The sequence below is a fragment of the Cyprinodon tularosa genome, unplaced genomic scaffold, assembly GCF_016077235.1.
Source record: "Cyprinodon tularosa strain WSP-4 unplaced genomic scaffold, ASM1607723v1 ctg473, whole genome shotgun sequence".
NCBI classification, from domain to species: domain Eukaryota; kingdom Metazoa; phylum Chordata; class Actinopteri; order Cyprinodontiformes; family Cyprinodontidae; genus Cyprinodon; species Cyprinodon tularosa.
Window position 1 is genome coordinate 266,530 of NW_024039200.1, and position 24,331 is coordinate 290,860.

At 39.3% G+C, this 24,331-nt stretch overlaps 3 protein-coding genes across 3 annotated transcripts; 2 read left to right on the top strand and 1 right to left on the bottom strand.

Moving 5' to 3' along the window:
- Positions 1-8,063: 8,063 nt before the first annotated feature.
- On the top strand, positions 8,064-11,620 carry LOC119794276 (dynein regulatory complex subunit 4-like). Its single transcript, XM_038301752.1, has 10 exons — positions 8,064-8,197; positions 8,331-8,420; positions 9,217-9,414; positions 9,704-9,904; positions 9,973-10,027; positions 10,105-10,310; positions 10,437-10,604; positions 10,712-10,798; positions 10,880-11,026; positions 11,303-11,620. Exons 1-10 carry the CDS (start codon positions 8,195-8,197, stop codon positions 11,321-11,323), a joined length of 1,176 nt encoding a protein of 391 aa, XP_038157680.1. The 5' UTR covers positions 8,064-8,194; the 3' UTR covers positions 11,324-11,620.
- A 1,157-nt stretch (positions 11,621-12,777) lies between these two features.
- Positions 12,778-18,602, bottom strand: LOC119794263 (kinesin-like protein KIF16B). Its single transcript, XM_038301725.1, has 4 exons — positions 18,104-18,602; positions 17,388-17,477; positions 16,132-16,215; positions 12,778-13,690 (listed from the first exon to the last, which is right to left on the bottom strand). The coding sequence occupies exons 1-4, from the start codon at positions 18,218-18,220 to the stop codon at positions 13,529-13,531; spliced, it is 453 nt and encodes a 150-aa protein (XP_038157653.1). The 5' UTR covers positions 18,221-18,602; the 3' UTR covers positions 12,778-13,528.
- Positions 18,603-19,604: 1,002 nt separating this feature from the next.
- Positions 19,605-21,607, top strand: LOC119794282 (beta-crystallin B3-like). The gene is made up of 6 exons (XM_038301761.1): positions 19,605-19,890; positions 20,204-20,285; positions 20,384-20,499; positions 20,590-20,722; positions 20,798-20,940; positions 21,135-21,607. The coding sequence occupies exons 1-6, from the start codon at positions 19,658-19,660 to the stop codon at positions 21,433-21,435; spliced, it is 1,008 nt and encodes a 335-aa protein (XP_038157689.1). The 5' UTR covers positions 19,605-19,657; the 3' UTR covers positions 21,436-21,607.
- Positions 21,608-24,331: the final 2,724 nt, after the last annotated feature.

Here is a 24,331-nt window from a genome sequence, read left to right on the forward strand (position 1 = left end):
AAATATGCTACATATGCTCCTCTCTGCATTAATAACCAACCTACCAGTAAACAGCAGGGGCACCTTCTCCAATAAGCTGATGAATGCTGATGTAACGCATGGCGCCACCATTTGTCCTCCAAGTTCGCACAAAGTGGTTGTTTTAGAGCTAATCTGCACAGCAAACGTTTTGTTTTTACTAATGTCGTCCATATCAGATAATGCCACTCTGTTTTATTTATTTCCTGTTATAATGCCTACATTTAGTGGTTTAATGTGTTATCAGCCTTCTCATGACACCAGGCAGCCTTCTTTCTGAAGAGGATATATTAATTAAGGCTTCTATATTTAATAAGTTTGTTCATGTGGGACAAGGCAACAAGTTTGTCTAAATAAGTGGAAATGTAGGAACAGTTATTCACTGAAAGAAATAATACAACTGTTTTTGTTATCTACTAAATCATATTAACCTGCGGTTAAACAGTCCATCATCTCACAGCAGGGTGTAACATATTGGCAGTTGTTGAATGCATGCACCATCATAACCAAGAGGCTGTTATACTGAACAGAAACTTTTGTGCAGAATACAAACTACATGTCAAAATGGGTGCTTTCTCCCAAGGTGGTGGAGAATGACAGAGCTTAGATCCTGTGGGATCAGCGTTGCCACTCCAAATGATGGAAACATCTGGAAATAAGAACATGAGAAATTGGAAAAATACCAAGGGCTCAGGGAAGAACTAGAGAGTCCGAAAGGTGTATGCAACAGGTGTTATTGGAGCACTGGGGGCAGTAAAGCCCACAAAGGAGAAGCGGCTCCACTAGATACCTGGAGAAACATCAGATATATATATCTATATTTAATACAGATATATTCACTAAAAATATTTATGCAATAAACTTTTTATATTGTTAGCCTTATGTTAGGGCTTTTGGTTTAATGATGACAAAAGATTATTCTTGATTCTTACTAATCACAATATGCTGTAGTTCCACATTGTCACCATAAGAGGAAGATCTAAACTTGTTAAAGAGCCATAAATAACAATTTAATACATATACGTTTGCTAAAGGCAAATGCTTTCCTTCCTTTCTACACTAGCAATAAAAGGGGATGTTGGCTGGCTGACCCACGGTGGAGAGTTTTTTTTCTTCATCCCTAATGGGAAATATTTGCTTCTAGGAACAGAGGAGTGTATAGGAACATCATAACCATAACCAAACTTTATTAAAACAAGAAACAAAACATAAAACTGAATTAAACTGCTTTTTTGGATGTTGGTGTCTCTTTCCTGGTCGGATGCAGCTTCCTCACAGTTAAGAAAGGATGCGGTGAGAATCCGGAAGCCTGCGGCTGCTCATTCTCCTGCAGGTTTAACATGACAGACATCAGTGCCAGATTATTTCGAACCATTGGTGAGATTTATTTCAGCGTTCTGTACCTGACTTCCTGCCTGCCTGTTTGCATTACCTGTTCTGTCTCTTCATACCCGAGCCTATCTGACCCCTGCCTAATGTGATTTCCTGCCTGTCTGCCCTACCTGCTCTGTATTCCGATTATCTGATCCAGCCTAATCCCAGTCTGATCTGTAAGCCTGCCTGTTACAGGACTTAGATCTGTACCCTGACTCTGCCTTGGGTTTCCCTCTGGATTCTCTCTGGACCTCACATCACCCCGCTCTGAGCCTGGACCTCATCTCTGACTATGGATTCTGGAAATCCCCACTGGACCTCTTGCTACTTATCGTCTTTGCAGTTCTGAAACCCTGTCTGTTCCCTGAACACTGCACACAAGGGTTCTCCTGATCAGTGCGGGGATTGTTAGCATGCCAAATCTACCAGTTTGAGCCAGTGCTCACTGTTCCCATCAGACCCTGGACTGTGAGAAGAGGATCCTGCCAGATACGCTGATGATAACACCACCACCTGCTACAGTTTACCTTTTAATAAACTTTAAACATCACATATTTGTTCTGGCTAAATTCTTGGTCCCTATTCTCTGAGCATAACATCTACACTTGTTGAACTGATGTTCAGACTGGATGGTATCACAGCGTCACATCTTACATGCAGCTCATTTACAGCTTTGCTACATACCTGCACTGCTGGACTCGTCATAGCTTCCTTCTCCTCCTCCTCCTCCAGGGTTTTTAGCGGTTTTTGAAGCTCCTGCCCTGGCAGCGCCTTCTTCAGGTTGCTCTTCGGGAACTCGCTACCCTCCTGCGAAGCTGCAACATAGACCTGGAAGCATCAGCTTTGAGGGATGGAGGGGGGAGTGAAGTAGGATGAGGACAGTTTACCTTCTCAAAGGCCTGCAAGAGCATCTTGCGCTCCACTTTTTCTTCTCTGAGCTGAGCTGAAAAAAGGGCCTTCTCTGCGTAGTACCTCTGATTATGGCAAACATCAAAGTCATTAGTATTATTGTCTAACAGCAGCTGCAAAACAAACATCATCAGTGTAACCTTCATCCCACATCATGATAATTATAAACATAAATCTCAAAGTTATCATACAGATCTCTGAGTCTAATGAACTTCAACTGGAATGCTAATATTTGATGGTGGGAAGCTTCCAAATGTTTCCCCAGGGTTTACACTTTGGTGGAATCGTTATTTCTCTTCCTAACTGAGGTTTAAGAGTCTCCAATGTACCTTCATCTGGTCTTTGCAAGACCTGTCTTCCAGCCTTTTTCGCTCCTCTGAGATCTGCTGTTTGACTTGCTCCAACTCCCTCAGAATTCGGTTCTCCTCCTCCTCCCGCTCCTGTGTAGTTTTTGCTGCCTTTATTTCCAACTGGACCCTCTTCTTTTGCAGCTTCTCCCTTTTTTCCCACACAGACAAACACAGGATACAAATGGATGGAGGATCATTCTTGTAACTTAAATTAGACTTGAATTAGGTTTTTCTGTGCAGTGACTGAACAGAGCGATTTACCTCACGAATGAAATCCTTCGTTTTTACTTCCAGAATCTTTGGTCCTTGTTCTTTCTTCTTCTCAAGGTCTATTATAAGCTTCTCTTCGTGGTCATCTTTGCTTTTTATCTTAGCTCCATAGTTGTTGAGAAGCTCCTTATGCTTATTCAGGTATTTCATGCGGAGAGACTGCATTTCTTCAACACCACTTTTGTTCATCACTGAGAGGGGATTAAAAACAAGGCAAAAAAATAAGTTTAAGAAAAGGAAGGGAGGGCTGACAAAAGGACTGAGGAGAGAGAGCCAAACTCACATTGCTTCCTACGATTATAGTCTTTTATAAGCTGAGACAGCTCATTCACATGTTTCTGGAGAGAATGATGAGGCATTAGAAGAGGAACCAAAACTTCAAACATAAAAGGAAGAACATTTCATTACAAGCTTCTGGTCTTTTATAAAGCTGTGCTGCCTCAACATATTCTGCCTTCGGTGTTCCTGCAGGTCCATGAGTTCTCTACTCAGTCCCTGCTCCAAACTGGTGTTCTGGTTCTGGAACACGGAGTGGTGGTCTACTCTAAGCATGCCCGAGGATGACGTCAGAGAAGCAGTTTAACAGAGAGGACGAAAAATTATCCAATTGGCTCAGAAATTTCATTCAATACTTTTCTAATATGCAGTTATGCATTCTTTGGTGATTCAAGGATAGAAATAAATACTTTTAGATCTATAATTACATTATCTATGGCGACCTGGATCAATATCTGCTTGCATATGTGCTAGTGACAGGACCAAACAGAGCTCAGAAAGAAGGAATACTCTAAATTGATTGGTTATCATGACTGGACATTTTGTTTTTTATTATTTGATGGAGATATTCATTTATTTAATTGAATATCTATTGACAATTTATCAATAGCAGTATTTATCTAATTTTGAATTAAAGGGCTCTCCATACTTCTATAGTTCAAAGAACCACTGGCTGATCCTATATGAAAATAATTCACCAGCTCGGAGCAAACAGTTCCCTTCTAAACCAGAGGGTGGCAGCAGTGATCCTCTAACTAGTTTGACTTTTCAATGCAGAAATGAGCCATTCAAATCAAAATACTAGCACTAAAGAACAGATTTTGTGTTTTTTTCAATAAGTAGTTATTTATTTAATTAAAGATCCATTGCTCGGCTCATTTGTTGTTTAGATTATTCAGAACAGTAAATGATTCACTTAGGCATCATAAATATGTGTGTGTCGTTTTATTTAATCAGGGATTTATATGGTAAATGTTGACATTTTTAAAATTATTCTCCTCTTTGTTGATAATGATTGGTGTAGATTTACTCCTACACCAATAGGTAATATGGTTATAAACTTCTTGTTCTCTGGTCTTTATGTTCCAGTTAAGCACAACTGGGACTTTTCCTGTTTGCATTTGGGATCCTTTTCAATTTCTCCATGTGTGATCCAAGGGTAAATAACACATACACACTATTCTTGCTATATGTAGTGAGGGTCATGTGTTGACTCACACCTATTTTAAGTCATGTTTAACCCTTTGTTAAACTTTTTCATTACTAGTGCATATCACTGGTGAATATTTTCAATCATCCAGGTTATAGTTATTCCAAAAAAGTAAAAAACAATCCATTGGACTTTGGTTCCAAGTTTGAAGATATTTCATCTCCCACCCAGGAAGCCTTTTCAACTCAAAATGTCAGAAATAGCTTTGAGTTCGAGGCTTTATAGAGTGGACCAAAAACAGCTGCGTGAAGCTGACACCCCACCCACGTCAAGAAACTCTGCAAATAGACTGAATGGTTAGTGCAACGTTAGTGCAGATTTGTGCAGAAGAAAATATTGTTTGTGCTACTTTTGTTTAAGAGATATTAAAGATATTTTTTTAGGTCATCCAGAGGTGCGCGCCTTGTCATGAGAGAGGGGAGGATGAGAATGGCTGATGAATAGTGAGATTCCGTCTGTCAGTTGGGTAGGTGGGTGTTTCTGCTGGCGGGTGTTAACGTACAGCACACACAGAGAGATGGAGAGTGAGGATGACTCCAGCAGCAAAACAGCGTTTTCCTGATGGAAATACCGGTGTTAGGTCGAGCTGCGTTTCCCCATCAGATACGGTTTCCTCTGCATCTCCGCACAGCGCAGGCGGCACGATTCACCAAGCAAGCGACAGGAAACGCGCATGCTCGCTAAAGGCGCGCAACAGTCTCCCTGTGCTCGCGCCACAGGAGAACTATGGAGAGCGGGAAAGATCAAATGATTAACCTGACAACAGCCAGAAATTATAGCCTATATGGAGAAAGGGAGAAATCTGGATGGATGGATGGCTGGATGGATGGATGGATGCTCTGCCTTCTCAACCTACTGTATTTTTTATTTTAAACATTATTTGATGGTCTTTGTGGCAGGGATGGAGATCCATATTTTATGTCACACACAGAGTATACATCTAGATAGATAGATGTTGCAGTATCTATAACAACCCAAACACACAGGATTTCAGAATTAGACATCCCCAGTTATTAATTTCATATACTCACCAGATCTGAATGCCCTGTTAAAAAACTTCACATCGCGTTCCCCCCTGATGTCATTTACATTGAGTTGTAATAAATGCAAAACTCTCTGCAGGCTCTTGTCTTTGTCGTCCGCTCTATTCAGCTGGCTTTGGAAACACACAGCGAGAAGGTGTGGGCTGTGTGGTGAGGTTTACGGGGGCGAGAAACGCAAAAGTAACGCAATAGTTACTTTTACTAGTAACTAGTTACTTTTATTGTGGAGTAACTCAGTTAGTAACTCAGTTACTTTTTGGGAGAAGTAACTAGTAACTATAACGAATTACTTTTTCAAAGTAACGTGCCCAACACTGGTTGTTTTATATTTTTCTCCCCCCTTTTTCTCTTAATCAGAGCAATTAACATATGTTCTGTTGAAGAAACAGCAACATCAAATTTCAGTCAATTTAACCTCGAGATATATCCAAGCTACGGATTCATAAAGAATTGTTACCTTTAAAGCCTCCACAATGCATCTTAATGTAGGAATTAAATCATGTTATCTATATCCTCTGTCATTTTAATCATTATTATTAATGTTATTATTATCATTATTATTATTGAATTATATTATTTACAATTGAGTAATTGAAACATCGTACAATTATTAACATATAATTATTTTAAATACATTTGCATATTTATTCCAGATCAGCTTAAGACACATTTATTTCTCAATGAATTTTCAGTAATTTAAAAGCAAATTCAATCAGCCTAATTTATTTTTCATACAAGTTATTTCGCTCTACACACATATAGATTTATTCTCCCTTGATAGTTAAATCTAAACCTTAAAGAATTAAGATTAACAAAATAAACTTAGCATTTAAATACTGACACAGTTCCTTGCTTATTTGGAGAAATAGACAATTATTGTCAAACAAACAAAATCTGTTAATTTGTTTAATCTGTTTAATTAAACTCCAAACCTTATGTAAATCCCACTAATTCCTAACTTCAACAACTGTCCATTAACTTTTAACACATTTAACTCCCGGCTTTGCTTTGAAAACAGATTAGGGGAAAGAATGAGCCACGGAAACTAGAAACTGGCTGTTTTACAGTTCGACCTCAACCGTTTGTTCACCTCTATTTTCCCCAAGACAAAAATAGCTAATTTATCATTTCACAAATGGACAAAAGACATCACACAATCCACAAACTACAGACAGCAGATAAGACAAACAAGAAACAAACAAAAGTTATATAAATGATAAAACTTTCTAATGATTCGTTGCTAAGCTTTCAGGCCCTTATTTTTAGGCAGATTCCTGGAACCCTTAGCCTGTCCATCATTACCGAACCTCCTGTAACTGGGTCAATGGTAAAAACCTTTTGGGGTTCTCAGGTAAAAAATCCTAATCGCCTTTTATGTCCCAGTCCTAGTAGAAAGCCTTGTCAATCATTTATATCTTTATGTCATGTGCTATTTCAGTCCTAATTCTGAAAGTTAGGATGTTTTTTGTTTTTATTATCCTACAATTAAATCTCTTGAGTCTCTTTAAACATACTAGTTTTAAATGTGCCAAAAAGGATTATTATTACGGTATTATTTCACTCTCTCTGGAAAATATCTAACTTTGACTCAAATCCTTGTTTTAAATCTACCATTTTAGTTAATAAACTCATAGCTTTTATTTATTTTAGTACTTTTCCAAACTTCATCCCATATATTTAGTATCTGTAGTATAACATTTATTTTTAACTCTTAAGCCATGAAAATTGCTGATTTCATTGTTCATGAGTTTTAAGTGATATACATATGTATTAATATTTGGAAGAAAGGAAAATCAAATTCTCTTAGATTTTCATTTAGAAAAATCTAATTCAGATCATAACTTTAGATTTTATTCTATTGGATTATATTATTCATTCTTTTTCTTCTATTAGGTTCTATTTTGTTTACATTTTTTAACACAACCCAGAACAGTCAGATCAGCCATCTCCTTTTCTCTGTCTTAGTCAGAACCTCAGACATTCATGGCACAGGGACAAATCAACATACCAAAAAATCCTGAAGAGATAAAGCTAGTCTCTCCGAGTGGCTGTTGTGGAAATAGAAAATTTGGTTTGACTAAAACCTGTGCACATTTAATTACTACTGTGTCAAACCATGTTTGGACCCATTTCTCGCTTTTATATATTGAGATATATAAAAATGTATTGATTTCAGCCTATAATGTCTGAACATGTTATGTAGATGATTTCAGCTGTTAAACATATTTGTTGTTGGTTTTGCAAGTCCAGCAACTAATTCTTTTTTTTTTTATGGAATCTCTCTCTCTCTCTCTCTCTCTCTCTCTCTCTCTCTCTCTCTCTCTCTCTCTGTATATATATATATATATATATATATATATATATATATATATATAGAGAGAGAGAGAGAGAGAGAGAGAAATACATAAATACATATATATAAATAAATACATATATATATATAATAAATACATATATATATATATATATATATAGATATATATATACATATATATATATAGATATATATATATATAGATATATATATATATATAGATATATATATATATAAAATTATTAATATATATATTCATACATAATTTGTAAAAGGGTAAGTGGTCACTTTAAACACAACTGTGGTCACGTGACCGCGTTGCCATGGCAGTGTTTCCATGTGTATATGCTTGTTAGCTTTGTGTTTTTCTAAAACCTTCATGTGTAGAATGTGTGGCAGTTCAGAAGTTCCTCGGTCACCGTGAATACAAATGGTGAGAAAGCATTTATCATAATGGATAACTTATTAATTATTAGCATCTAAAATATAGTTTGGAGCACTATTAGCATGTTAGCTTAGCGCCAGCTGCTCTAACGGTTTGAGTGTGTCGGTGGTTGTCCTTCCAGTCCCAGAAGAACCGAAAGATGAAGGCTAGGAAGGGGAAACCCTCTGCGGTGGTAGACGCTCTCTCCACGGAAGAAATGTCCAAAGATCAGGTGGGAGTTTCTGTTTAAAGCTAGCAAGAGGTGATAAACTGATGATCTACCTTTAATGGATGTATTAATATTAATAAATATTAAAAAAAATCTGAACCTCATAAAACCCATTCAAGTGTTTGGAAATAAACTGAAGCAAACCAAGTGACTTTTATCGAGGAAGAACCAAAACTCGAACTCCTTAGCAGCACGACGATAAAACTCTGTATATTTAGCTTCATCTGCTGGAGAAATGTGAGAATTTCAGAGAAAATCTAGACTTTTTATCCAGAATCAAACTGGTCCAGCTGTCCTTTCTTAATTAAATATATAAGTGTATGTGTGTGTGTTTGTGTGTAAATGTACCTACATACATACACATTTTAAAGTTATTTTGACAGAAATTGAAAATAACTACAGAAAAATTTATATCACTGCCTGATTCCTGTGCAGATTGTAAAGGAAAACCTTGAAATTCACAAAACCTTCCAGTTTTTAACCTTAACCTTCCAGTTTTTAACCTTACCAGTGGGAATAAACCTTAAGGTTTATTCCCACTGGTAAGGGGCTAAAAGAGCAACAAGTGGTTCCAGGTTAACAGGTTCAGACTGGTCCAAAACAGTGTTTGTCCCAGGGTAACGATTTTTTATTTGCCTATTAGTCTCTAAAACAGGATCAATAAACCTTATAGGACTAATTGAGTCCCTAATCTGAACCAGTGGATCAAGGTTGTCTTTGACAGAAAGAAAGAAAACAGTACAGTAGCAGGTCCATTTTAAAGGTTTGAAATAAAAAGATGCTCCTTCCTTACCTGCAGCTGGCGGAGCACATCATCCGCCTCCGAGAGGAGCTGGACAGAGAACGGGAGGAGAGGAGCTACTTCCAGCTGGAGAGGGATAAGCTCCATGCCGTGTGGGAGATCTGCAAGAGGACGCAGGAGGAGATAGAGGCAGAGATGAGGAACAGCACCTGGAAGAAAAAGGAGGCTGAGGAGCGCCACCGAGTGGAGATAAATGTAAGCTGTCATGGTTCTAACCGGACCTTTGACAGAACAACATTATACAACTTTTATCACAGTCAGTCCTGAGAGGTACCTTGTTGAATCTGAATACTTAAAACTGGAAACTTTACAGAACCAGATTTTGCATTAAGTCTAACATTATTCTAACCTAAATGTAACGTCTCCTAAGCCCTAAATCTAATTTTAGCCTGATAGAACTTTCATTTTTATCCTGATCCCATCCTAATGTTCCTCCTTTTGGTCTGAACCAGTCCAAAATGTAACTTTGTTTCTGTGTATTCAGGTCTACAAGCAGAAGCTGAAGCATGTCCTGTCTGAGCAGCACAACGCCGTCTTTGAGGTGAAGGCGGATGCCATCTCTTCTTCCTTGCTGCGCCAGAACAGCAAATCTGAGCTGGAACTACGTGGAAAAGTCCTGAACCTGCAGGCAGAGAGCAGGGTGAAGAAGTTCGCGGAGCACAACTCTATCAAGCAGCTGAAGCTGGTGAGGTAATGTTCTTGTGCTGGTGTTTAAGTTTGTTTCTTCAACTGATGCCTCCTCATCTTCAACAGAAACGCCAGGAGGAGCTGATTAAGCTCAGCAAGGAGTACAAGTATAAGATTCAAGGTGAGCTCTCCATTCATCCCCACCGTTCTCTCTCTTTTCTTCTGTCCTTAATTCTCTCTGGCCTTGTCCCTCCACAGAGATGGAGACAAGGTCCTTCAAGAGGATGCACTCTCTGATAGAGACAGAGGAGAAGAAGAGGAGGTCAGCAATCTTTGATATGGAGGAGCAGATGAGGAGTCGCGTTGAGTCTCTGATGGAGGAGCATGACCAAGCTCTGCGGAAAGGAGAAGAGTACTTCTCTCAAATTCTACAGAAACAGCAGGAGGACTTGAACAAGTGGAAGGTAACCCACGGATCCCAATGACCTGATGTGTCAGTCACAGAGCAAAAACATCAGGTCCACGTCCTCCACAATCACACCTGAGTTAAATACCTTCCGTCCTTCTGCATGACCTGTTTGTCTGCACAGGAGGAGGTGAAGAAGCTGCAGAAGGAGAAGGCTAAGCACAAAAAAGATCTGACAGCACGTCAACAAGAGAAGCAGAATCTGAAGGAGACGCTGCAGGAGGTCCGACAGAGGAGCTCCGAGCTGCACAGACAGCTGCAGGAAAGCAAGAGCTGCAAAGACTTCATGGAGGTGTGTTGGAGTCTTAAAGGTTTAAACCCAGAGAAACTCAGAGATAATTGTGTTGCTGCTGCTGCTAATAGATAATGGCACTAATGCTTATGATGCTTGATGAACAGAAGTACAGAGCAGAGAAGAAGCCGGTTTTAAACAACCTCAGAGAGGTGAAGGTGGAGAACGAGCTGCTCTTGCAGGCCTTCGAGAAGGTAAACCGTCTCCATCCTGCTGCTCTTCCTTTATCCTCCGTAGCTCATAGTGAGCTAACGCTTCCGGGTGTTTTCCTACAGCTCCAACAGGAATGTGACGAGTTGTTGGAGACACATAAGGAGAATATGGACCAGAGGACCGGCCTGAAGAAGCTGCTGCTCCAAAGGAAGCTGGCTGCACTGACAGAAACTCTGGAGAAGAAGGAGGCTCAGCTCAGCACAGCGCTCTGCAGCTTAGAGTCAGCACCGCACAGCAATGCTGCCAATAAGCCGGAGGTAAGACCTGATGCTGTGATTCCATCCAGTATGAACATCTGAACAACCAGACATTTCTTAGCAGAAACTCTCGATCACAGCAGTCTCCCACACTGTTTACATTTGATTACTGCTGCACTTTAGGGGATGGAAATTTTATGCAAGCTGTGCAAAACAAAATTTTGTTTTGTCTGCACTCCTGGTGCTGGTCTCTGCAGCTCATATAGTTCATTTTCTGCATGTTTGATTTGCAGGAATGTTAGCTACTGAAGACTTCTTGACTCCCACTGCACCCTGAATGAAGCTGCATCATCCATAAAGGGAAAAGAGAGGGGCTCTTGTTCTCTTAAGGCCAGATGGAACCAGGCAATGGACGCGTATATTTCCAGAACCAGGAAACGATGCTATGATAATTTACTGGATTTTTAATTTCAAATCCCTTTTCCTTTAATGATCAGTTTAGTGAGTAGATCCAGATCCTGGTTGAACTGAATTAAAGAACATTTGTAATTCTGGGGTTGCTTCACTGATGAAGGTCAGAGGACAAAATAAACCATTTTCAGAAGATCTGATGAGTTCCTGAGGTGATTCACTGTGGCCTAGGATGTTCTAGGCTGGTTTGCTTCTCTGCCTCAGGAGAATGTTTGTCTTTAGGCCTTACCAGATGTTTTTTTTTAGGGGGGGGGGTTTATGTCTGGGCTTTGACTAGACCATTCCAATAGTTTATGCTTTGATATAACTGTGGTTGTATGTTTAGATTGGTTGTCCAGGTGGAGGGTGAAGATCCGCCCCCTGCTGACCAGCTTCTCCCCTTACAGCAGGATGCTGTAAGGAGAGAAGCTCTTTAAGATGCCAAAACATTCAGCTGGTCTCATCTAGGCAGGGTTTTGCCTCCGAGTAGAAAAGGATGAACAGGACTAAATAAAACCCTGCTTGAAACTTTTCTACAACCTTCTCATTGACAGGTCTGCTGAGATCAATGGATCCTGTTCATAGAGAGGTTCACTAAGGGACTTCTGATGTCTTAGAACACCTGGATTTGTCTTTGGTTACCAACTGGCTGACAAACCCTCCTGTTGACACTTATTCTCCACTTTGTGTTGGCAAGTCTCATAAAATAGTCAAATTCCCTAAAATTTATTTGAACAGCTTTCCATTTCTACTGGTGAAAAAAGTGAAATGTATATTTAGCCCCAGCTATTCAGTTCTGTCCAAAGACGAATCATTTAGTGGGTTTTATTCCCACCCTGGGGTTTCTGCTGATCCAGGCCAAAGAACCATTTGAAGATTCCTTAGATTGAACAATAAGAGTAAAAAAATCAGATGCCACAAAAATACAATTAGTAAAACTACAATAGATCTAGAATAAGAATTTGTATGCATCAACTTTCAAAAATGAATAAACTTTACATTATCAGATAAAACCTAACTGAAAGCCAAAATCTTTTTTTCCTCCCAAGAGGGACCCCAGAAGTTCCTGTACAATCAAATGGTCTCAGTGTTTGACCCCTCCAAGGTGGGCCCGCCCTTCGTCCATAATTAACATGAGGGATGGAGATGCTTCTGTGCCCCAGTCAGTTATCCAAAAATTGAGCTGTCATTATGGTTATACTGAGATGTAAAATCTGATTGGTCTGTCACCTAATCACATAAAGAACAGAGTTAGCCCTGCACACTGACTAACAGGCTGACAAATCTCCTTTTCAAAGCGCTACTAGAGAAAATAATAGAACAGGATATTCCGATTTTATTATACAGATTCTTTATATAAAGAATTTTGGACATATATATTTTCCATTTTTTTTCCTTATTATTTGAACAGTTGTTGCAGGATGACCATACCCTCATGATCTGAACTGTTTGACAGAATCTGAATAAACCCACCAGGAACCTTTATTTCCCCCACAGATAGACAGTTCTTAGACACAATTTATTGGCCTTCTACATAAGAATGTAAGCAGCAGAGGAACATGATCGACGACAAGGAAGAATATCCAGATTATATGAACAAGAGAGAATCCCAGTCATTCAGGCAGCATCAAATATACAGCAGTCTCACTCAGTAGACTCTTAAAGGATGTGTAACCTTCAGTGGCATCAACCTAGAGATTCACTAAATATATTGAATCATTAGCGAACCTGTTGATGGATTTAATGTAAGGATCAGACATGCATTAGTCAGCATCTGTTCTCCAGGATCCAACTCTAAAATGTTTTTTTAGGAATAGATTCAGTTCCTTTAACTGTTGTTTCTTCATGTTGGGATTCCTGAGCAGCAAAACAGTCTGACAGTGATTCAAGCTGTTCTGGGTGTGATAGCATCTCTCCTCTACAAGTCTTGAACTCGTCCTGTAGGAGCAGAGAGCGGCTCATGAAGACTGAACCATTAGCAGGACGTACACAGGAAGTCCCAGAAAGCTGACCCGCAGCTTCTGTCTCTTCCTCCTTGGTTCTCAGTTCAGTTTTGAGTTTCCTTCAGCTTGTGCCATGGCTGCTGGACTCGAAGACACCCTTCTTGAAAAATGGAGAAAACTCGCAGATGTCAAACTTGGAGAGACGGTAAACTCCATCCTCATCTGCTCTGAGTGGAGAACCTGAGGAGTTCAGCATGACCTGAAACAGCTTCCTGAGGTAAGTCTGTGGATGACAAAGATGCACCATCTCAGAAATAAGCAGAACTTAGAGGAACCAAAACATCAATAACATAATCCAAATATTTTTTGAGCGCCCCTAGAAAATTTCTCAATAAGTCACATAATCATAAAGCCTCATTAATCCACAACATTCTAATGATTATAATGATCTTATAATAACCTAATTTTTGTTTGTGCCACTAACATTTTAAAGATATAAAGAAATGTTTCTAGAGGTCATCAAAGGTCAACCAGCCCTACCAACCTTCTTCAAATCTGATGAAATGGGTGTCAATTACCTCAACTCTGTTTGTGCTGCTTTGGCTCTAAAGATATTAATAAAAAGTTAAAGGTCAAAAAGACAACCAGCTTCCCCCACTTTTATGAAATCAGACAAAATTGGTGTCAATCACCTCGGCTATGTTTGTGCAGCAAAAATGTTCATTCATTTGTGCTCCTATCTTTCTAAAGATATAAAGAAAAATGTTCTCCTGGGGTCATTAGAGGTCAACTACTCCCGTGGCCCTGCTAACATTTGCAAATATAAATAAATTTGGTGTCAATCAACTGCGCTTCGTTTGTGCAGCAAAAATTTTCGTTTTTGCCGCCATCAACAAAACTCTACAAACTATTATTAATTATATTAATAGTAGTTTGTAGAGGTCATCAAAGGTCAGTGAACATCCGTTAATGCTGAGACAGTGAATTTCATATTAATTATAAGTTGCTAACCTATGAATATTAATAATTTATTTTAACCTGAAAAACATTTTTGCAGCACAAACGAAATGGGGTTAATTGACACCTATTTCATTGGATTTAAAGAAGGTGGGGGGGCTAGTTGACCTTTGATGACCTCTAAAAACATTTCTTTATATCTTTAAAATGATAGCGGCACAAACGGAAATTTTTCTTGCACAAACATAGTACAAACATTTGACACTGATTTGAAGGTGGGGGGGCCAACTTCACTCAGGTGTAGTGGACCTATTCGCCACACAAGAGAACACACAGTGTCCGCTGTGGTTCTCCCTGAGCACGAAGGAGGATCCACCTCTAGGAGTGGATGCCTTTGCTCATCCGTGGCCACAGAAACTCCTTTGCACTTTTTACCTCCGGTCCCGCTGATCCTACACCAGGTTTGGTCAGAACTGCTTCCGCTAATTCTAATAGCCCCCCATCGCACAGGTGCTCCGTGGTTCCCCAACCTACAGCAGCTGCTGTCAGGCCGCCCGTGGCAGCTGCCATGGACGCAGGATGTGCTCCTCCACGTAGGAGGAGCGATCAGAAGTTACCCGGAAATACGCCAGCGTCTCTGGGCCTGGCCGCTTAACGGGTGCGCTTACACTGGCTTGGCCTTCCGCATGAAGTCATGCGCACCATTCAGGCTGTATGGGCTGCCTCCACAACAGCGCTATATGCGTCAAAATGGAAAGCTTTTGAGCACTGGTGTGCGGAGAAAGGCGTGGATCCCATTTCATGTCCTCTAGCCTGCATAATAATGTTTCTCCAGCAGCTCATGGAAAGAAAATTAACCCTGAAGACTTATGCTGTGGCTCTTTCCTCTTGTCATGAGGGTTATGGTGACAGAACAGTCTTTAACCATCCTCTGACAAAGTGGTTCCTGAGAGGTGTGCACAGACACAGACCTGTGTCACGCCTACTGGTTCCTCAGGGGCATTTAGCGCTGGTTCTACACGCTCTGGTAAGGCACCATTTGAGCCCTTAGATCAGGCTCAAACTAAATTGTTATAATTCAAAACAGCTCTGCTGTTAGCTCTGGCATCTGCAAAGAGAGTGAGCGATCAGTCCGCCCTCTCTGTTGCTCCTTCCTGTCTCAGCATACGGGGAGACGACAGCTCAGCTGTGCTGTGTCCTAATCCAACGTTCACACCCAATGGCATCACAAGCTCTTTCAGGTCGAGGGTGATAACTGAATGGCTTCTATCCTACTCCTCATAACTCCGAGGAGGAAGTTACGCACCATCTCCTCTGTCCTGCGCGTGTGCTCTTGTGTTACATGGTTCACACGGCTGCACTGCGCCGCACAGAATGCATGTTTGTGCATCACAGAGACAACTCTGCAGGACAGCCTTTGACTGCACAGCACCTTTCAAACTGGCTGTGTGATGCTATTTGACAGGCTTATACTTCTAGATTGGAGCCTCCAGAAAAGCTCAGAGCTCAACTGCTCGAGGGGGGCACCATGGACAGCTAGCTGGCTAACACATGTTGGATAAGCTGACTAAAATATTTGCTTTTTTTCATTTCAATAATAAAATATTTAGGTTTATCTGTTGGTCTTTAATCACTAAAAGAAACCTCAGTGTGGACAGTCAGGATAACCAGCACTTCGAGGTTCTTTATAAAATTAAGAGGGTAAGCCTACATTACATTTCTGGCTCAAACATACCAAACAGGTTTATTTGTACAAGTTGGTCATACCTCCAAGTGGCTGCGACGCTCAGAGACCATTCGCTTATCCCGGTTCCCAAAAAGCTTCTTAGGAGGAAACACGAGGTTCGCCAGCTGTACAGAAATAAGAGGCGTCACAGATGAGTTTCACATGAACAAATCTCTTAAAAAATCCATTCCGCAATCTGACAATGAGTTTTATTATTACCATTTGATATTCTGTCAGAAAATCCACAATAGAATTTAAAAACCTCCTTCTCACATATAAAGCCTTAAATGGCCAAGCTCCATCTGATATCAGAGATCTGATTGTTCCTTTATTTTCCTAACAGAGCACTTCACTCTCAATCTGCAGGTTTACTAGTGGTTCCTAGAATTTCTAAAAATAGAATGGGAGGCAGATCTTTTAGTTATCAGGCTCCTCTCCTGTGGAACCACCTACCAGTTTCACTCCGTGAGGCAGACATCCTTTCTATTTTTAAGGGTAGGCTTAAAACTTTCCTTTTTGATAAAGCTTATAGTTAGAGTGGCTCAGGTTATCCTGAGCTATCTCTATAGTTATGCTGCTACAGTTTTAGACTTCTGGAGGACATAGGGACCCCTATTTCATCACCCTGCTTCATTCCATCTCTATTCTCCCACTCTGCAGAATCTGTTAGTTAAATCTCTAAAGTTATGCTCTCTCTGCTTTTCTCATAGTAGCTTCGCCTCATCTGTTTGGCTGTGACGCCACCATGGAGAGAAATATCAGCTGCGCTGCTGCAATCAACACCTTTGTTTATAGAGGTTCGAGATCGGCCTGTTTTCCAGTGTAGTCCTGTTTCTCTGACATTGACTGGCTGGATGTGCTCTCCTTATCCTCTGACATGGGAGTTGGCTCGGTGCTCGTCTGCCTGGCTGTGTGTTTCCTGGACGGGGCCGCCTTTTACAGTTGCTTTTTGTATCTCTGTTTCTGTCTCCTTGAACCCCAGTCGGCCTCAGCAGATGGCTGCTCACACTGAGCCTGGTTCTGCTGGAGGTTTCTTCCTGTTAAAAGGGAGTTTTTCCTCTCCACTCTCGCTACAAGCATGCTTGCAGTGTGAGGGATTGCATTCGAGTCAATGAGTCGATGCAATCAACTGGTTTTCCTTAGATAGAAAACTTTGAATCAATTTGACTGTATGATCTGGTGAACTGTAAAGTGCCTTGAGATGACATGTGTTGAGAATTGGCGCTATAGAAATAAAATGATTGAAAACAGAACCTAACACCTCAGCGTTGTAGGACAGAGCATAAACGCGGCTTACCTCAGGATATTTGGACTTCAGGCTTTTGTGCATTTCTCTGAAGCGAGAGTAGCGTCTGAACACCGTCCATGTGTCGTCCATCACGGTAATCTGATAAGGATTGGAACTTTTCATCACTAAGAATTCAACAGATAACATGATGATATATGATGGGAAAACTTGTTGGCTGTTAGTTTACCTAGGTTATGGATCCAGAAGGATCCTTTGGACCTCAGAGACTTTTAACATTTTCTGAGGCACTGAGCCAACACTGAATCTCTTTGAGAAGTTTTAGACAAGGAATGTTTAAAAGTTTCAGGACTAACAGTTGCATCTGGTGTAAAACCATAAATGTCATTAACACCGCTGAGAAAACATAAAACCAATGTGAAGATATATATGCAATGAGTTTTGCTGCATTCCTTTTTAATTTTGTTTACATATTCACAAACTCTAATCTGATTTACAGACACCGTTAATCCATATTCATAAAAAGAAAAAAAACTGCTCAAAATAAATAAATATACAAATGAATTGTGAAACAGGAGAACGTTTTTTATAGTTGATCCGCTCAGGTGGTTGTTTGAAACAAATTGCATCTACTAAACATAATGACGTCAGCAGAAAAAGAGGTTCCGTGGAGATGGTGGAACATCTTTCCATGGCATTTTTTATTTTAGCATTCTTCAATAGCCATAAATAAGACATTTAGTGATACTCTGCTTCGATGAACTCACCTTCACCTCAAACTCAAAGTGTTCATCCTTGCCCTGACCACGGAGGACGTAACGAGGAATGCTAATTTTGATGGGCTCCTTAACGCCATCAGAGGCCTTCCCAGCCGCTCGGGACATCAAATGCTGCCGGAGAAATCACCAAAACCAGACGGGAAAACAGAAGGAAAGAGTAGCAGACAGTAAAAGATTGATACTTAAACAGATTGATAATAAATTAGAGGAAAATGCAAAACCTTAATAAAAATAAATAAATAAAAAAAATCAAATATAAAAAAGGGAAAAAGGCTTCAACTCAAATTCAAATAATCTTTATTTAGTTTGAAATCAACAACACAAAAATAACGTGCAAAATTCAATATTTACTGGTATTTCCCATTGTAACGAAATGAATAAGTGACACCATTAATCTCCCCTTGTAACAAACAAGCCATTATGATGAATAAACTTCAAACTTTCTTTGGTCAGCAGCAGCTTATTTTTATTGCACTCATTAAAGCCCCTTTAAATATAGTCCCTATGATTTCAATATGTCATATACCTAAGTGCACCTATCTATATCAACACAGACACTGTATTAAATGATATAACGAGCTGTATCTACTTAACTTAAACAGCACTAAAAAGAGCAACAGCAAAATTAATTTTCACTGAATTCTGTATAATTATATTCAAGATTCTACTTTGTTTTCATATTCCTCTATGTCTTTAAGACAAACATTTATTTTGATCATGTAATCTTTTTTTGCAGTTTTAATGCATGAATATAATGTAATGTAAATTCCTTTATTGTCACACAATGGGGGAATTCCCTCTCTGCATTTATAGAGTATTATCAATAAAGCAATTGAAATACAGTCAGAGATCCAATGGTCGCAGGTTACAGGAATAACAGGCCAAGGAGATGAGGCCCTAACCCATCTATCCAACTCTATTCTGCTATACCATATAAACAAGGCACCTCAACTTATTAAAAAAACTCGGAATCCAAGGTTAGAAATGTGCTCTAATCTAGTTGAAGCTTGAAAAGATATCCCATGCTTTCCAAAACTGTTCCCAAGAAAAAGGACATAAATAAAACCAGACTCAAGAAAACTGACCCAAGCACTGAGCCATGTGGGATTCCAGAATTAACTTCTCTGCTTGGGGAAGAGTCTCAAATGCATCAAAGCAATCCAGACTAAACCAGTCTACTGCAGCTCCATTCATTTCTAACACGTTAAATCTCTGAAAACAATTTGATATCATCTGTACTAAATGCATTAACAAGATTTAACGCAAATAATAGCTTGTCAACAATTGACAAGCTAATGAAATCATTTGATGTTTGGCAATAAAGTTGAATGATTTTGGATGGGTTATGACAAATGCAAAAAAAAAAAAAAAAAAAAAAAAAACTGGTTTGGGCCAAATGTGCTGACTGTGACTTATCTGTGTTGATGCTCTTGGCTGGCGCTCAGTGCATTTACCCCTGTAGGATCATGATGTGGATGGCAGCCTGGCCAAACCTGGCCAGCGGTTGCCACTGTGCCAGGGACAGAGGGCAAAGCTATTGAGATGCACTGTGATGGACACAATGGGTGCGACAGACTTGCTGCATCAACAGGCTTTTTGCTGCTGTGGCCAGAAATAAACCATAAATACCCCCACTGGCATCCACCGACTGCTCGCCAGGCCTCCACAACCACACACACCCTCACACTGAGACAGGCAGGAAGCATAAAGAAAAGACCAAAAGAAAGACGGAGAGCGTGGCTTGTTCGGGGTGCAGTAAAGCACAAGCCATCCAGGTAAATAAATATCTTTTTAAATGCTATAATAGAAGTTTTACTAAAAGAAAAAAAAAGATCAAGTAATGACTAGATATTTGAAAATAGATGCCTTTAATCATGAAACGCATAGGTATTTCATTGGCCATATCCCCAAGATTTAAAGACAATATATGTTTCAAAACAATTATATTGTTGTTTTTGGTGTGTAGAACGTTGACCTACTCGTGAAATCGGTGTGTCACATCAGTTTAGAAGAAATGAAAATGGTAAAAATCACTATGATTGCTATTTTTGCTCTAAAGTATGTTGAATCTCTTTTCTTTGTTTCTAGAGAAGACATGACAGAACAGCAGGGAACCCCAGACCAGCTGCCTGCAGAGAAGGGCCAAGGAGGGGCTAGAGCCACATATAAGGTAGTTTTCTCTTTAATATCACCACCCAACTATTGAAGTTACATAAATCTGTGTTTGGACCACAACATTTATCAATTAAACCCCCCTTTTTTTTGCAGTTGGTTGTATTTGAGTTTGAGAACTTTCTTGGGAAAAAGGTGGAGTTGTCCGGTGAGTGTAAAGACGTGTTGGAAAAGACCCAAAGAGTTGGTTCGGTCATTGTGGAATCAGGACCGTGAGTGAATCTCTGTTGCTTATGATATCACATCTTGTTTTGAGTTTGCTCATGTTTCATTTTTTTTTTACAATATATCTGTATTGATAGGTGGGTAGGGTATGAGCGCATAGGTTTTGGCGGAGAGCAGTTTGTTCTTGAGAAAGGAGAATATCCACGCTGGAGCACCTGGACCAGTATGCAGAGTAGCAACACCCTAAACTCCTTCAGGCCACTACAAATAGTAAGTAGGGATTAGACACAGAACCTTCTCAGATTTTAAGTGTGATGTAAGGAAGCATTTTCTTTCTCTCCTTAGGAAAGTGCAGATCACAAGTTGCAACTGTTTGAGAACACAGCATTTGAAGGAAGAAAGATGGAGATTGTTGATGATGACGTTCCCAGTCTTTGTGCTCATGGCTTCCAAGACCGTGTGGCTAGTGCAAAGGCTATCTCTGGAACGTAAGATATAACAAAACATTAAGGCTTCTAAGTCACGGGAATATTGGAGATGCTTAAACCAACTGAGGTGTAGAATATAAAAGCTAAAGGCTTAGAGCAAAAAAAACTAATGTACTTAATGCACTTGTAAAAGTTTACACATCCTTGTCAATTACAGATTTACAGATCCTTCTCTCATTCTTTCTTTTATGAAGGTGGGTAGGATATTCGTATCCAGGCTATAGAGGGCACCAGTATGTGTTCGAACATGGAGAATTCAAGCATTGGAACGCTTGGGGAGCCACTGCACCTCAGATCCAGTCCGTCCGACGTGTGCGCGACATGCAGTGGCATAAGAGAGGGTGCTACATTCAACCTGCCCCAGCCCCTGCCCCTGGTCCTGCCCCTGCCCCCGCACCTGCCCCCGGTCCTTTCCCTGCACCGCCCAAACCCAATCCAGATCCAAATCCCAATCCTAATCCTCAACCAACTCCCAAATCTCAACCACAGCCTTAACCCCAAAGATAGGCACCCTCACCACCTGAAGAAAGCTGAACACATCTAGTCAATCCCCCTTTTCTCCTGTATGCTTCTTATTGGGTGAAGTTTCCTGACCATGCAGCTTTGTAAAACTGGAACTGGCAAAATTGAAACATATTTCTGCTGGAAATAAAGGCTTAAGGCTTGACTTTGGCTATGTGCAGATCTGTTTCATAGTAATTATCTACTGTATAAAGGATTGCTTGGCACCTCCATTGGTGTGACAACTTATCAAAGTGATAAAAATACACATATAAAAACATCAGAAAGCCCTAAAGGGGTTTGTAGCTTTTGAACAGTTTATTTTTTTTACTTTTTTTTAAAAGTATTACAGAAATTAGTCAATTTAATTCGATTCAGTTTATTTATATAGCACCAATTCACAGCACATGTCATCTGAAGGCACTTTACAATTAAACATGATCATCCAGTAAAACTGATTAAAAAATTTCTATCCAAGGAAAACCAGTTGATTGCATTTACTCATTGACTTAAAGGCAATGCCTCACACAAAGCATGCTTGTAGCGACTGTGGGGAGGAAAAACTCTCTTTTAACAGGAATAAACCTCCAGCAGAACCAGACTCAGTGTGAGCGGCCATCTGCTGAGGCCGACTGGGGTTTAAGGAGACAGAAGCAGACATAGAAATATACAAAAGACAGCTGTAAACCAGTTCCACAGGTGGCCGCATCCAGGTAACAGACAGCCAGGCAAACAACCTCTGAGCCAGCTTCCATGTCAGAGGGGGAAGAGAGCAGATTTAGCCGGTCACAATCAGAGAAACAGGACTATACTGAAAAACAGGTCAAGCTCCAACATCTATAAACAAAAGTGTTGATGGCAGCAGCACAGCTGATATTTCTCTCCAGGATGGTGTCACAACCAAACAGGAACAGACCAGATGAAGCTATGAGAATACCAGGGAGAGCATAACATTAGAGATTTAAATAACAAAGTCTGAATAGAGATAGAATGAAGCAAAAGCATGAGAAAGATTTATCATGAGTGTAAACAAAGTGAAATCGGTCAGATAGAAACGATTTAAATCAGTCTAGCGCTGTTCCTTTAATTTCTACAAAATATTCAAGTCTTTCTAAAAGAATATTATTATCAGCTCTATCAAATGCAGCACTGAGATCTAACAGGAAATGTAAAGATAAAAGTCCATTATCTCAGGCCATGAGAATGTCATTAGTCACTTTCACCAGAGCTGTTTCATGACAACTTATCAACAAAACAGGTTATCGAGATTGGGACTTTTTTTATATATATGTCATCCGTCTTTCTAAAATGAAAAATTGTGCATACAACAAAGTATTCACCTTTTAAATTCAAACTTTGAAAGGAAATGTGTCCTCATCGCCCCATTAATTTTTACTGAAAAACTGGCATTGGTATACCCAAAATTGTTTTTGATTAACTTAATAAACCTGTCATAAAATGACCAAAATCCTGACAAAAACCTATAACTTTCAAACAGAAATTTAACCATACGGCTAAAAAACATGTACGTACCCTCTATACCAAAGAGAAAGATAGAATGCAACCATATGCATGCATAGGTTACATCTTTTTGTAAAAATAAATATGATGTGGATGTGTGGAATTGATTATATTCTGACTTTTACTAACATGTCTTACATGTAATTAATTTGTGCATATTGTCTATTTTAATGCACAGTTGCCTGTTTTATCCCTCCTTTACTGCTGTTTACCTTGTTCTCTAAAGTTAAAATTTCTTGTTCATTTGTTTATAGCTGTCCGAATGTGCATTTTTCTATGACTCTTGAACTGCCTTTTTAGCAGTGGCAGTTCAAGACCAAATTTACCAGATGAGCCAATCTTGGGTAAATTTTTTGTTGGGGCACAGAACGTTTTAATTAAATAAAAAAAGGTGGACAATAGTTAAATATTTGATGCATTAAGTTAGCCTTGGAACCAAAGAGCAGCTTGGGAAACATCTGTGTCATTTAGTTAAATTCGACTTTTTTCTTGTTTCAACTGAAATTATTATTCTTTTTTTTTTATGGTTTGAAACTATCAATTTAAATTTGCCTAAATTAATAATCCTGTACCAGAGAAACAATAACAAAAAACCCTGAAATAATTAGTAACCAAGTTAATATCTATCTCAGGTCTAAATGTGCTAGTTTTGCATGATCGAATGAAGTCACTCATATTTGTTGGTGAATGCTATCATTGGTGCAACACCATCCGAAAAGATACTGTTACAAAAAAAGCAAAAAAACAACAACTACCCATTTTGTTACCCAGTATGCTACCCATAGTATTTAAAATTTTACAAAAGTAATGTGACTTTGTGTGTGCTTTTTGTGTGCTGTATTACTAAAATCATAAGACCTAAAGGGACAACACTTTAAAATCTTTGAGCTATATAAGGCCTGTCTTTATGCTAAATAAGCTTGACCAAAATTAATTGTTGGGTTTTACAAATACATTATAATAAAAGTATGTGGAAACTAAACATATTCTTTGGATTATTATTTTAATGTACATTTTTTTCAGGAATAGCACATATTTTTGACATATTTTTTATTAAAATGAAATCAATTGAACTGACAAACAATATACAAAATAAAACAGAATTGTAAAGGTAAAAAAAATATTACCAAGGAACCAGTTTGATACAGTGCATGTCTGTATCAGTGTATATCATCATAATAGATTTATTTAGTATTATCTCTTAGGTACAGGGGCCATAACAGGGGCCATGACTAGTTCTATTAGGGCTCTGGCTTCTTTCGGCCCCGGTAAAGAACCGCCAATGTTTTTTAGTGCTCTTTTTTTTTAACTTTGTTTAATCAATATCTATGTTATTGTTTATTTTATTTAATCTTTGTACCTTTAATTT